The sequence below is a fragment of the Coffea eugenioides genome, chromosome 10, assembly GCF_003713205.1.
Source record: "Coffea eugenioides isolate CCC68of chromosome 10, Ceug_1.0, whole genome shotgun sequence".
Taxonomy (NCBI): domain Eukaryota; kingdom Viridiplantae; phylum Streptophyta; class Magnoliopsida; order Gentianales; family Rubiaceae; genus Coffea; species Coffea eugenioides.
Window position 1 is genome coordinate 1247304 of NC_040044.1, and position 13240 is coordinate 1260543.

The window sequence follows — 13240 nt, forward strand, 5'->3', positions numbered from 1 at the left end:
ATGAGATCCACGCGCTCCAGAAGCGGAAGAGTTCCCTCAACTGGGGCTGGGCAGACATCCGGAGCCCAGCAAGATCGTATCTCTGAGGAACATGGGTCCCAAAGGACCCAGCCCAACAATGAGGAGGCCATCGCCAAGATGGCCGAGTTTGTCACGGACAACCCCAACATCTTTGAGGAACTAGGAAGGTACCTCAAGAGGCAGGGAAAAGAAAAAGCCGAGTCTTCCAAGAGGAGACCAACGAAGTCCCCTGAAGTGCCCTCAGGCGAGGACTCCGAAGATGGGCGTCTATCTCGGAGCACCTCCAGGCGAGTCTCATCCAAGGCAACCTCCAAGATTGCCTCCATCTCCCGAGCATTTTCTCGGGGACTACTGGGAAAACGAGCCGAGGACCCACCTCGGCGTCCCGGAGGCCTAGCTTCTGACTACATGAGGGCTCCGCCCTTCACTGATGACATCAATGGGGAGATGGTGCCCCCAAACTTTAAGCTTCCAAATTTGCACACCTACGACGGCCGAGGTGACCCCGAGGATCACCTTCGCGCCTTCATCTCCGCATTCCGACTCTACTGCGTCCCCGACGCCGTGATCTGTCGGGCTTTCCCCATCTTCCTGCACGGGACCGCCCGGAAGTGGTTCTGGAGTTTAGAACCGGGGAGCATTTCCTCCCTGGATGAGCTGATAGACCGGTTCATCCACCGCTTTGTGTCGTCTCGACCAATAACAAAGACTTCAGCTTACCTCTTGAACCTGCAACAGGGTCAGGGCGAGTCACTTCGCTCGTACGCCCAAAGGTTCAACGAGGAGAATGTACAGATACCTGACCAGAACGAGCAAGTAACTATTGCTGCCTTCACCAACGGGTTAGTAGCAGGGATCTTTAACACCGAAATCCATCGGCAGTACCCCCGTACACTCCGGGAGCTCTGGGAAAGAGTGGACCAGGGAATCCGAAGCGAAGATGTAAATCGCATGAAGCGAGAAGCCCAAGCATCTCGTACGGGGCAAGATCCCCGGAGGAGGAAAGACACTGGCCGAGGTGAACCAGGCCCAAGTGGCACTTCAAACCAACCCCGAGACCGCCGAAGTGTCTTCGACCGGATCGTGAAAGGCAGATTGTCCACCTCGGACGCCGAGCTGACGCCCCTCAATTCGAGCCGGACCCACGTCCTGGCTGTGATGAGGCAGAATCACCTCGGCCGCAACCCTCCCGAAATTCCGGGGAGGAGAGATAAGAGGAACTCGAACCTCTACTGTGCCTACCACCGTGATGTAGGGCACGAGACTGAAGACTGCAACGACCTAAAGCGGGAAATCGAAAATTTGATCCGGCAAGGATACCTGAAGCAATTCGTCCGCAAGGATGGAGGCTTCAACCGAAGCGTCTCCCACCGGGAGAACCGAGGCCCTCGCCGCGACGACCGACGGGACACGAACATGCATTGCCGAGGTCCCGAAAACCGTAGGGAGGACAAGCAGCCCCCACGCGATGGCTCACCGGGCTACGGCCCCAACATCGCCGGGGTGATCAACACCATCGCGGGAGGACCAACGGGAGGAGACAGCCAGAACTCCCGGAAGCGGACCTACCGCCAGGCCGAGATGGAGGTGGCCGAGCCGAGCTCTCGGCTGTCCGAGGTCATCACCTACGGTCCCGCTGACCCCGTTCCTGCGGCCTCCAGCAATCATGAAGCTCTTGTGATTGAAGTCCTCACCAACAACTACGTAGTCAAAAAGGTCTACGTAGACCCCGGAAGCTCGGTAGACGTCTTGTACTACCGGACTTTCGAAAGTTTGAAACTGACCAAGGAGCAACTCACTCCTGTCAGGACTCCCCTCGTGGGATTCGGGGGACACGTCGTCCACCCGGAAGGCATGTTGACCCTGGTGGTAACAATCGGGCGTCATCCACGCTGCCGAACTGTGCCTGTCAGTTTTGCGGTGGTCAAAGCAGACTCCCCCTACAATATGCTGATAGGCCGGCCCACGCTCAATGCCTTGAGAGCCGTATACTCCACCTACCACCTGAGCTTTAAATTTCCAACCTCTGCGGGGGTGGCCGAGGTAAGCAGCGATGTGGGCGCCGCCCGGGAATGCTACCTCGCCACCATTCAAGCAGCAGTCACCCCCCGGCCCTCACCGAGGTCAGAAGAAAAGAGGCCAGCGGTCCTCTCCATAGACTGCATCGACCCTCGGAAGGCAGAAGAGCCCAACAGGCTGGAGCCCGGGGATGAGGTGGAACTGGTGGTAGTGGATGAAGCGAAACCTGACCAAGTGGTCCAAGTAGGGGCTGGACTACCCTCACCCCTGAAAGAAGAAATGATCTCCCTGATCAAAGACCACCGAGACGTCTTCGCGTGGTCCGCGGATGAAGTGGTCGGAGTGCCACCCGAGCTCATGACTCACCAACTCAACGTTGACCCGCAGGCCCGACCTGTGCGACAGAAACGAAGGCACTTCGGCCCCGAACGTAGCCAAGCCATATCGGATGAGGTCGACAAGCTCTTGCCGGCCAAGATGATCCACGAGGTCCAATATCCCACCTGGCTGTCCAATCCAGTCATGGTAAAAAAGGACACCGGGGGATGGAGAATGTGTGTCGACTTCACCGACCTCAACAAGGCCTGCCCCAAAGATTGCTATCCTCTGCCAAGGATAGACGCCCTCGTCGACGCGGCGATGGGGTATGAAATCCTCTGCTTCCTAGATGCCTTCAAAGGGTATCATCAAATAGGAATGAGTGAGGAGGACCAAGAGAAAACGGCGTTCTACACCGAACGAGGTACTTATTGTTACACTACCATGCCCTTCGGGCTAAAGAACGCCGGGGCGACCTACCAAAGGCTGATCAACCGACTCTTCCAGAATCAGATCGGCCGCAATGTGGAGGCCTATGTGGATGACATCCTCGTTAAAAGCCTCGCCACTTCATCCTTTCTGTCAGACGTGAGGGAAGTCTTTGGTGTCCTGCGAGACTCGAGGATGAAGCTGAATCCCAAGAAGTGCGTCTTCGGCGTCACCTCGGGAAAATTCTTGGGGTATCTGGTTTCCCACCGGGGAATCGAGGCCAACCCCGACAAAGTGAAAGCCATTCAGGACATGTCCCCACCTCGGAACATCCGAGAAGTCCAACGGCTGAATGGACGCCTGGCCGCGCTGAATCGCTTCCTGTCCCAATCAGCCGAGAAAGCTCTGCCTTTCTTTAAGGTGCTGAAGAATGCTGACCAGTTCGCCTGGACTGAGGAGTGTCAGGCTGCTTTCGACCAGCTGAAGCAGTACTTGCATCACCTACCAACACTCGCTTCACCTCGGCCCGAGGAGAAGCTCTACCTCTACCTCTCCGCAGCCGACGAGGCTGTCAGCGCTGTGCTCATCCGAGATGAGGGCACCCAAGTGCCGGTCTACTACGTCAGCCGAGCCCTCCGCGGGCCGGAGACCCGATACACGCAAGTGGAAAAACTTGTGCTGGGGCTCGTCCACGCAGCTCGGCGGTTGAAACCCTACTTCTTAGCCCATCCCATCTCGGTCAGGACCGACCAGCCCATTCGGCAAATATTGGTGCGACCCGAAGCTTCTGGTCGCCTCACCAAGTGGGCTGTCGAATTGGGAGAATATGACTTGTCCTACGAGCCACGCACCGCCATAAAAGCTCAAGCTTTAGCTGACTTCCTTGCTGAGCTCACCTTCACGGAAGGTCCAGAGTCCACCTCAGCCTTACCCGAGGTGTCCACCTCATCCCTGTGGACATTGTATGTCGATGGATCCTCTAATGGAGACGGCTGCGGAGCCGGACTGCTCCTGGAAGGACCTCAGGGGGAGGTTTGCTCTTACGCCCTCCGCTTTGACTTCCCGGCCACCAACAATGAAGCCGAGTACGAGGCTCTAATCGCTGGACTCCAGCTAGCCCGCAAGCTCGGCGCCCAGCAAATCCACGTCCGCAGTGACTCCCAGCTCGTGGTACGCCAAGTTATTGGTGAGTACGAGGCCAAGGATGAGACCATGCAACGGTACCTCTCCAAAGTTCACCAACTCACCGCGTACTTCAAGTCATTCGAAATCCAAAGGATCCCTCGGTCCCAGAATAAGCGAGCCGACGCCTTATCCCGGCTGGCTTCCACTTCATTCTCTGACCTCAGCAAAACCGTCTTGGTGGAGGTCCTGAGTGAACCAGGGTACGTGGAAGAGGTGGCCTGCCCCGTGCACTCTGAAGAAACTTGGATGACCCCGTTCATCCTTTTCTTGGGTCAAGGAGTCCTTCCCGAAGACCGAGCTGAAGCAAGGAAGATACAACGCAAAGCCGCTCGGTATGCACTCCGCGATGGAGAACTATATAAGCGCTCCTACCTCGGCCCATGGTTGAGGTGTGTCACCCCCGAGGCAGGACGCGAGGTCCCCCACGAGATCCACGAGGGCCTATGTGGGGCTCACATCGGCCACAGGATGCTAGCTAAGAAAGCTATGCTCCTGGGATATTTCTGGCCATCACTTCGGCAAGACTCCCAGGACCTCGTTCTCGGCTGCCCTTCCTGCCAAGTCCACGCACCCGAGCACCACCAGCCTTCAAACTTCATGGTCCCCATCACTTCACCCTGGCCGTTTGAGCAATGGGGGACAGACATCATAGGTCCCTTCCCCAAAGCCGTCGGGGGTTATACATTCTTAGTAACCGCTGTGGATTACTTCACCAAGTGGGTCGAGGCCGAGCCACTTCGGACCATCTCAGGGCTGGCCATTCAAAAATTCTTTTGGAAGTGCATTATCTGCCGCTTCGGCATACCTCGGGTCATCATCTCGGACAATGGGAGACAGTTTGCCGAGAACCCGTTCAAGACTTGGTGCGAGAACCTCGGCATCAAACAACACTTCACTTCGGTAGGCCACCCCCAGGCCAATGGTCAAGCAGAAAACTTCAACCGGACTCTTCTACATGGTCTCAGGACCCGACTACACCGAGTTGGGTCATCTTGGGTGGAGGAACTCCCCAGTGTCCTGTGGTCGTATCGGACCACGCCGAGGTCAGCGACGCGAGAGACCCCATTCTCCCTGACCTACGGCGCCGAGGCGGTCATCCCGGCTGAGATCCTTACCCCCAGCCCTCGGCTGGCAGCCTATGCCGCCGAGGTGAACGACGAAGAGAGGCAGCTGGACCTCGACCTCGTCGAAGAACGAAGGAATCTCGCCTCAGCCCGGATAGCTTCTTACAAGAACACACTGGCACACTACTACAATGCCCGCGTGAGACATCGTAGATTCCAACCTGGAGACTTGGTTCTTAGAAAAAACTCAGTCAGCCGAGCTGAACCGCAAGGGAAATTATGCCCGAAATGGGAAGGCCCTTACCGAGTTGTGGAATCTGACGCTAAGGGGTATTGTAAACTGAGTTACCGAGATGGCTCATTAGTGCCGAGGTCTTGGCACGCCGAGAACCTCAGATTGTATTACGCCTGAATTTTTAATCAAGTAATGACTTCAGTTATTATGTTATTCTTCAATATCGTTGTTACGCTATTAAAAAATAAGGGGGACAAGCAAGGGATGAAGTCAAAGCAAGAAATTAAAGCACTGAGACGAGAAGAAATATGCTTTCATTCAATAAGAAAGAGCGTTACAAAAGTACAAGGCCGAGGTCCGAATGCTACTAAGCACTCTCCACCTCGGCCACCCCCTTAAAGCCGCGAGCCTAGACCCCCGTCTCGGCTCCATCCCCGGTCTTGGCTCCCTCCTGGGCATCCTTCTCTTCGGCCTCCTTGGGGTGAACTTTATCTCCATGCTCTTTGCCGACGTCCCCTCCGGCTTCGTCTCCCTCAGCGTTCTCTCCTCCAGCTTCTTCCACTTCCACGTCCTCGAACACTTCGTCGAGTTCGGACAGCCACTTGTTGAACTCGACCTGGACTTCGGCCAAATTCCTTCCTGCCTGAATGCCTTCGGCCATCCGATCGCATAACTCCTTGGAGTCCTCATTGTAGCTGGTATGGTTTTTTAAGGACTCCAAGGCCTCGGAGGAGAGGTGAGCTGCGGCCTCGTCAACGGCCGATGTGAAACCAAACATGAAGTTAGGCGTAAGTAGTTGGCCGAGGTCCTTGATGAAGGCCTCGGACTTCCGAAAAGCGTCTACGGCCGAGGCTCCGGCACCCTCGAGAGCTTGCTCGTGGGACGCCTTCACCTCGTCCCCCCTCTTCTGCTCCTCTTCGAGGGCCGATCGGAGACTGTTGATAGTAGCCGCGGCCTCCTCATCCTTCACCTCGGCCTCCTTAAGCCGCCTTTCAAGCTCGGCCTTCTCAGACTCGGACACCAACAGTTTTTTCTCCAACTTGGAGATTTGATTCTGCAACTTGCCGGTGTCCTGCTCCTCGACTAGAGCACAGTACCGGTGAGTCATCTCGGCCACAAAGGCTGAGGTGGAAGCCGTGCTCACCATGAGGCTTTGAATCATCTCAGCCGGGGTCAACTTCTTCATAAATTCCAAGTCCCTTGGTAGGGGGGAGTGCATCACCAACTCTTGGGCAACCCGAGGATGGCTGCACCTGTCGTTGACCGAAAGTTTCCAGTTCGGACACCAGTGCCCGGCGGGGTGCGTCTTTTCATCCCCAGAAAACACCGGGGGACTATGGAAACGATTCCATAGCGAGGTCCCCGACACTGCATTGACCGGGGATTTCAGCTGCTTGCCTCGGCCATGAGGTGGGAGTGCCGTGGTGACTCCAAGAGGCACTCCCTCTGGCACGGACGAGGTGGACCCCGTAGCAGCGGTGGCCGAGCTGCTTTGACCAACCGGGGTGGGAGTGCTCTTGGCCGCCGAGGTCTTGGCAGCCTGCCCTTGCGATTTCTTCTTCGGCGGAGGTGCCAACGTCTCATCAGAGCTCTTCCTCTTCTGCCTTTTGGCCACTTCGGACGAGCCCGATACGACGATGTCGGACAGTTTAGTCACTGCACAAAAAACAAATATTATCATATGTCTTAGCCGAAGTGAAAGCAAAGTTATGAAAGAAAATTACAAGGAATCTTAAGTTTGGTGGAAGTGAAGGGAGCTCTGTCGGGACTGAGCAAAGCTCGGCTGATTCCCCCGTCAACCAGCACGGCTTCGGGGTAGTCCAGACTGTATATCCGAAGTCCCGACCTCATCAGCTTCTGGAAGTCCTCCTCCTTGGCATCCCCAGCGGAAGGATCGGCCTTCGCTTTGATTGGCCTCCACCAGAAACCTCTAGGGAAGTCCACTTCGGACACAAAGAAGAAGTCGCGTTTCCAATTCTTGATCGAGCTGGGAGAACCGACCACCAACTTCGGAATGGCATTGTTCCGGTTACTGACAAAAAACCATCCCTTGTCTGTCCCGTGCGCCTTAAGGGTATAACATCGGCGGAAGAGGTCGACAGAGGGAGCCACCTCCTGATGTCGGCACAGCATCTCGAACCCTATAATGATGCGGATCGCGTTCGGGGTGAGTTGGGTAATCCTCACGCCGAAGTGACGAAGCAAGTCCCTGAAGAACCTTGACGTGGGCATCCTCAGCCCGGCCTCTAACTGTTGGACATAGATGGCCACTGTGCCCAAGGGGGGCTTTTCGGCTGAGTCATCTGCTCCGGCCGGAATGATCTCGTACCCCGACCGGAAAGGGTACTTGTTCATCACCTTCACGGCCCTATCTCTTCGGATGCGACTTCTAAACTTCGGCATCTTGCCGAAGTCGATGTTGGCTAGGTCCTCGGGAGCGACAGGCTCCAGGGCGTCCTCGTCGTGTGGTGTCTCGACGCCGAGCTCCTCGTTGTAGTCCACCTCGGAACCACCCTCGCTCATCTCGGATGACTCCAACTCCGAGGCTGCCCCACTGGCTCCCGCCTCGGTTGATCCCTTCTCAGAACTCGGGGTCGACCCTTCCGAACTAGATGTCGTCGCTTCTTCCCCAGGATCCGGCCTCACCTCGGTCAGGTGGCTCGGAGTTATGGTCTCTTTGTGGGTCTTAGCCGTTTTGGCCATGGGTGAAAGACGAAATAAGAAAGAAGAAGGGTACTTACTATTGCCTACGGAACTGGACGAAGTGGATGACCTCGGATCTGATCTCGGCTACTACTCCGATCTCGGCTACTATATTGACCTCGGCTACGCTCGCGAACTTTGCGGGTCTCGGATGAAAATGAAAGGTGTGAGAAGTGCGATGAGGGGGACCCCCCCTATTTATAAGGGTTTGGGGAGAATCCGAAGAGGCGGCAAGAATGCGAAAGGACGGCCACGTTCGAATTCAAAACGTCGTGCCTCCCTCTCTCCTCATTAATACCCCGTCCTTTCAGCTGACACCCTCTGCACGAAACGTCCCACTACTTCACGACGCGACGGTTACCAGTGACCACATCCTGTCAACTGACACGTCCACGTGTCGCGTCCCCGCATCTTCCGGGGCAGTTTCGGGACTCCGGCTCTCTACGACTTCGGCACAAGGAAGCCTCGGAACCTCCCTAGCCCGGAGCTCCCGAGGCTTGGGGGGCTTATTGAGGATGCTCACCTCGGCCACCCCGCATGTCCGAGGTGACCTCACCTCGTCCGACATCAGAGCTCACCCGTGCCTCGGGCATATCCCTTAAGCTCGGCCGGATCCCTAGTCTACCGTGTAGGTGACCTCGGCACCTCCACCTCAGCTGCACGCGGATGAGGCAAGTCACCTGACATCATCCGGGAACAGTGCTTTATCTGAAAAGCACTGTCGCACTTAATGACTACTGCAAAGGACTCCTCGTCACCCTGTCCAGGCGGCTACAGTGTCAGAGTCAGGCCCCCTGACAGGGAACAGAGCCGTAATGGCAGGGCATGGGTCCCACCGACATAAGACCTCCGTCCTGCCCTCCACTCTCGCTCTATAAATACCCCACACACTCCAACAAGTAAACACACACTGTTCATTTGCTCATACTCTAGCATTTTCTCGTTCTCATACTAACTTAATCGTCGGAGTGATACCAGGGGAGAAGCCCCGCCATTCACTTCGGACAAGGAGGTCGACTGCGGACACACGAATTCACCTCACCTCCTCTCAGAGAGGACTGATTCAGGTCGGCTTACATATCCACCAAAAATCACCTCTTCATATTCAAAATTTAATGAAGAATAGGGGTACTTCTGTTTAATCCGCACAGTCAAAGAGTCTATAGGAATTCCAATGAGAAAAGAGAGTTCCATTAACATCTTCCAACTATACACATAGTAAGAAATAAATAAATAAAGATAACTAAAAATACTAATTGTGTTTGGTTATTTGGTATTCACTTTCAAACATTAAGTAATTATACATTCTAATATGTTTCTATATGTTAAGGTAATTAAGTTGTTAGATTATATATGTTTTTCCATTATGATAAGGATATAGCAAATTTTTTTTTCATGCCATATAATTTGTTATGAATTACAAATAGGGAAAATACACAATCAAATAAATTCCAACAAGAATAAAATTATAAGTAGAAGAAAAAATACAATATTAACTTGAGCATACAATTCGTAATATTAATAGGAAAGGGGAAGGAAACAATGACATGAGAGAAGAAAAAATAAAAAAGAAAGAGAAAAAAAAGGGAATGAATGAAGAAGGAGAAAAAGAAATTAAGGACAATATGGTAAGGACACTGAAGAGGTGATTTTTGGTGGATATGTAAGCCGACCTGAATCAGTCCTCTCTGAGAGGAGGTGAGGTGAATTCGTGTGTCCGAAGTCGACCTCCTTGTCCGAAGTGAATGGCGGGGCTTCTCCCCTGGTATCACTCCGACGATTAAGTTAGTATGAGAACGAGAAAATGCTAGAGTATGAGCAAATGAACAGTGTGTGTTTACTTGTTGGAGTGTGTGGGGTATTTATAGAGCGAGAGTGGAGGGCAGGACGGAGGTCTTATGTCGGTGGGACCCATGCCCTGCCATTACGGCTCTGTTCCCTGTCAGGGGGCCTGACTCTGACACTGTAGCCGCCTGGACAGGGTGACGAGGAGTCCTTTGCAGTAGTCATTAAGTGCGACAGTGCTTTTCAGATAAAGCACTGTTCCCGGATGATGTCAGGTGACTTGCCTCATCCGCGTGCAGCTGAGGTGGAGGTGCCGAGGTCACCTACACGGTAGACTAGGGATCCGGCCGAGCTTAAGGGATATGCCCGAGGCACGGGTGAGCTCTGATGTCGGACGAGGTGAGGTCACCTCGGACATGCGGGGTGGCCGAGGTGAGCATCCTCAATAAGCCCCCCAAGCCTCGGGAGCTCCGGGCTAGGGAGGTTCCGAGGCTTCCTTGTGCCGAAGTCGTAGAGAGCCGGAGTCCCGAAACTGCCCCGGAAGATGCGGGGACGCGACACGTGGACGTGTCAGTTGACAGGATGTGGTCACTGGTAACCGTCGCGTCGTGAAGTAGTGGGACGTTTCGTGCAGAGGGTGTCAGCTGAAAGGACGGGGTATTAATGAGGAGAGAGGGAGGCACGACGTTTTGAATTCGAACGTGGCCGTCCTTTCGCATTCTTGCCGCCTCTTCGGATTCTCCCCAAACCCTTATAAATAGGGGGGGTCCCCCTCATCGCACTTCTCACACCTTTCATTTTCATCCGAGACCCGCAAAGTTCGCGAGCGTAGCCGAGGTCAATATAGTAGCCGAGATCGGAGTAGTAGCCGAGATCAGATCCGAGGTCATCCACTTCGTCCAGTTCCGTAGGCAATAGTAAGTACCCTTCTTCTTTCTTATTTCGTCTTTCACCCATGGCCAAAACGGCTAAGACCCACAAAGAGACCATAACTCCGAGCCACCTGACCGAGGTGAGGCCGGATCCTGGGGAAGAAGCGACGACATCTAGTTCGGAAGGGTCGACCCCGAGTTCTGAGAAGGGATCAACCGAGGCGGGAGCCAGTGGGGCAGCCTCGGAGTTGGAGTCATCCGAGATGAGCGAGGGTGGTTCCGAGGTGGACTACAACGAGGAGCTCGGCGTCGAGACACCACACGACGAGGACGCCCTGGAGCCTGTCGCTCCCGAGGACCTAGCCAACATCGACTTCGGCAAGATGCCGAAGTTTAGAAGTCGCATCCGAAGAGATAGGGCCGTGAAGGTGATGAACAAGTACCCTTTCCGGTCGGGGTACGAGATCATTCCGGCCGGAGCAGATGACTCAGCCGAAAAGCCCCCCTTGGGCACAGTGGCCATCTATGTCCAACAGTTAGAGGCCGGGCTGAGGATGCCCACGTCAAGGTTCTTCAGGGACTTGCTTCGTCACTTCGGCGTGAGGATTACCCAACTCACCCCGAACGCGATCCGCATCATTATAGGGTTCGAGATGCTGTGCCGACATCAGGAGGTGGCTCCCTCTGTCGACCTCTTCCGCCGATGTTATACCCTTAAGGCGCACGGGACAGACAAGGGATGGTTTTTTGTCAGTAACCGGAACAATGCCATTCCGAAGTTGGTGGTCGGTTCTCCCAGCTCGATCAAGAATTGGAAACGCGACTTCTTCTTTGTGTCCGAAGTGGACTTCCCTAGAGGTTTCTGGTGGAGGCCAATCAAAGCGAAGGCCGATCCTTCCGCTGGGGATGCCAAGGAGGAGGACTTCCAGAAGCTGATGAGGTCGGGACTTCGGATATACAGTCTGGACTACCCCGAAGCCGTGCTGGTTGACGGGGGAATCAGCCGAGCTTTGCTCAGTCCCGACAGAGCTCCCTTCACTTCCACCAAACTTAAGATTCCTTGTAATTTTCTTTCATAACTTTGCTTTCACTTCGGCTAAGACATATGATAATATTTGTTTTTTGTGCAGTGACTAAACTGTCCGACATCGTCGTATCGGGCTCGTCCGAAGTGGCCAAAAGGCAGAAGAGGAAGAGCTCTGATGAGACGTTGGCACCTCCGCCGAAGAAGAAATCGCAAGGGCAGGCTGCCAAGACCTCGGCGGCCAAGAGCACTCCCACCCCGGTTGGTCAAAGCAGCTCGGCCACCGCTGCTACGGGGTCCACCTCGTCCGTGCCAGAGGGAGTGCCTCTTGGAGTCACCACGGCACTCCCACCTCATGGCCGAGGCAAGCAGCTGAAATCCCCGGTCAATGCAGTGTCGGGGACCTCGCTATGGAATCGTTTCCATAGTCCCCCGGTGTTTTCTGGGGATGAAAAGACGCACCCCGCCGGGCACTGGTGTCCGAACTGGAAACTTTCGGTCAACGACAGGTGCAGCCATCCTCGGGTTGCCCAAGAGTTGGTGATGCACTCCCCCCTACCAAGGGACTTGGAATTTATGAAGAAGTTGACCCCGGCTGAGATGATTCAAAGCCTCATGGTGAGCACGGCTTCCACCTCAGCCTTTGTGGCCGAGATGACTCACCGGTACTGTGCTCTAGTCGAGGAGCAGGACACCGGCAAGTTGCAGAATCAAATCTACAAGTTGGAGAAAAAACTGTTGGTGTCCGAGTCTGAGAAGGCCGAGCTTGAAAGGCGGCTTAAGGAGGCCGAGGTGAAGGATGAGGAGGCCGCGGCTACTATCAACAGTCTCCGATCGGCCCTCGAAGAGGAGCAGAAGAGGGGGGACGAGGTGAAGGCGTCCCACGAGCAAGCTCTCGAGGGTGCCGGAGCCTCGGCCGTAGACGCTTTTCGGAAGTCCGAGGCCTTCATCAAGGACCTCGGCCAACTACTTACGCCTAACTTCATGTTTGGTTTCACATCGGCCGTTGACGAGGCCGCAGCTCACCTCTCCTCCGAGGCCTTGGAGTCCTTAAAAAACCATACCAGCTACAATGAGGACTCCAAGGAGTTATGCGATCGGATGGCCGAAGGCATTCAGGCAGGAAGGAATTTGGCCGAAGTCCAGGTCGAGTTCAACAAGTGGCTGTCCGAACTCGACGAAGTGTTCGAGGACGTGGAAGTGGAAGAAGCTGGAGGAGAGAACGCTGAGGGAGACGAAGCCGGAGGGGACGTCGGCAAAGAGCATGGAGATAAAGTTCACCCCAAGGAGGCCGAAGAGAAGGATGCCCAGGAGGGAGCCAAGACCGGGGATGGAGCCGAGACGGGGGTCTAGGCTCGCGGCTTTAAGGGGGTGGCCGAGGTGGAGAGTGCTTAGTAGCATTCGGACCTCGGCCTTGTACTTTTGTAACGCTCTTTCTTATTGAATGAAAGCATATTTCTTCTCGTCTCAGTGCTTTAATTTCTTGCTTTGACTTCATCCCTTGCTTGTCCCCCTTATTTTTTAATAGCGTAACAACGATATTGAAGAATAACATAATAACTGAAGTCATTACTTGATTAAAAAT

At 54.6% G+C, this 13240-nt stretch overlaps 1 protein-coding gene across 1 annotated transcript; it reads left to right on the top strand.

Annotated features, from left to right (window-relative positions):
• LOC113749172 lies at window positions 1-5448 on the top strand. Its single transcript, XM_027292844.1, has one exon. It carries the CDS (start codon window positions 1-3, stop codon window positions 5446-5448), a length of 5448 nt encoding a protein of 1815 aa, XP_027148645.1.
• Window positions 5449-13240: the final 7792 nt, after the last annotated feature.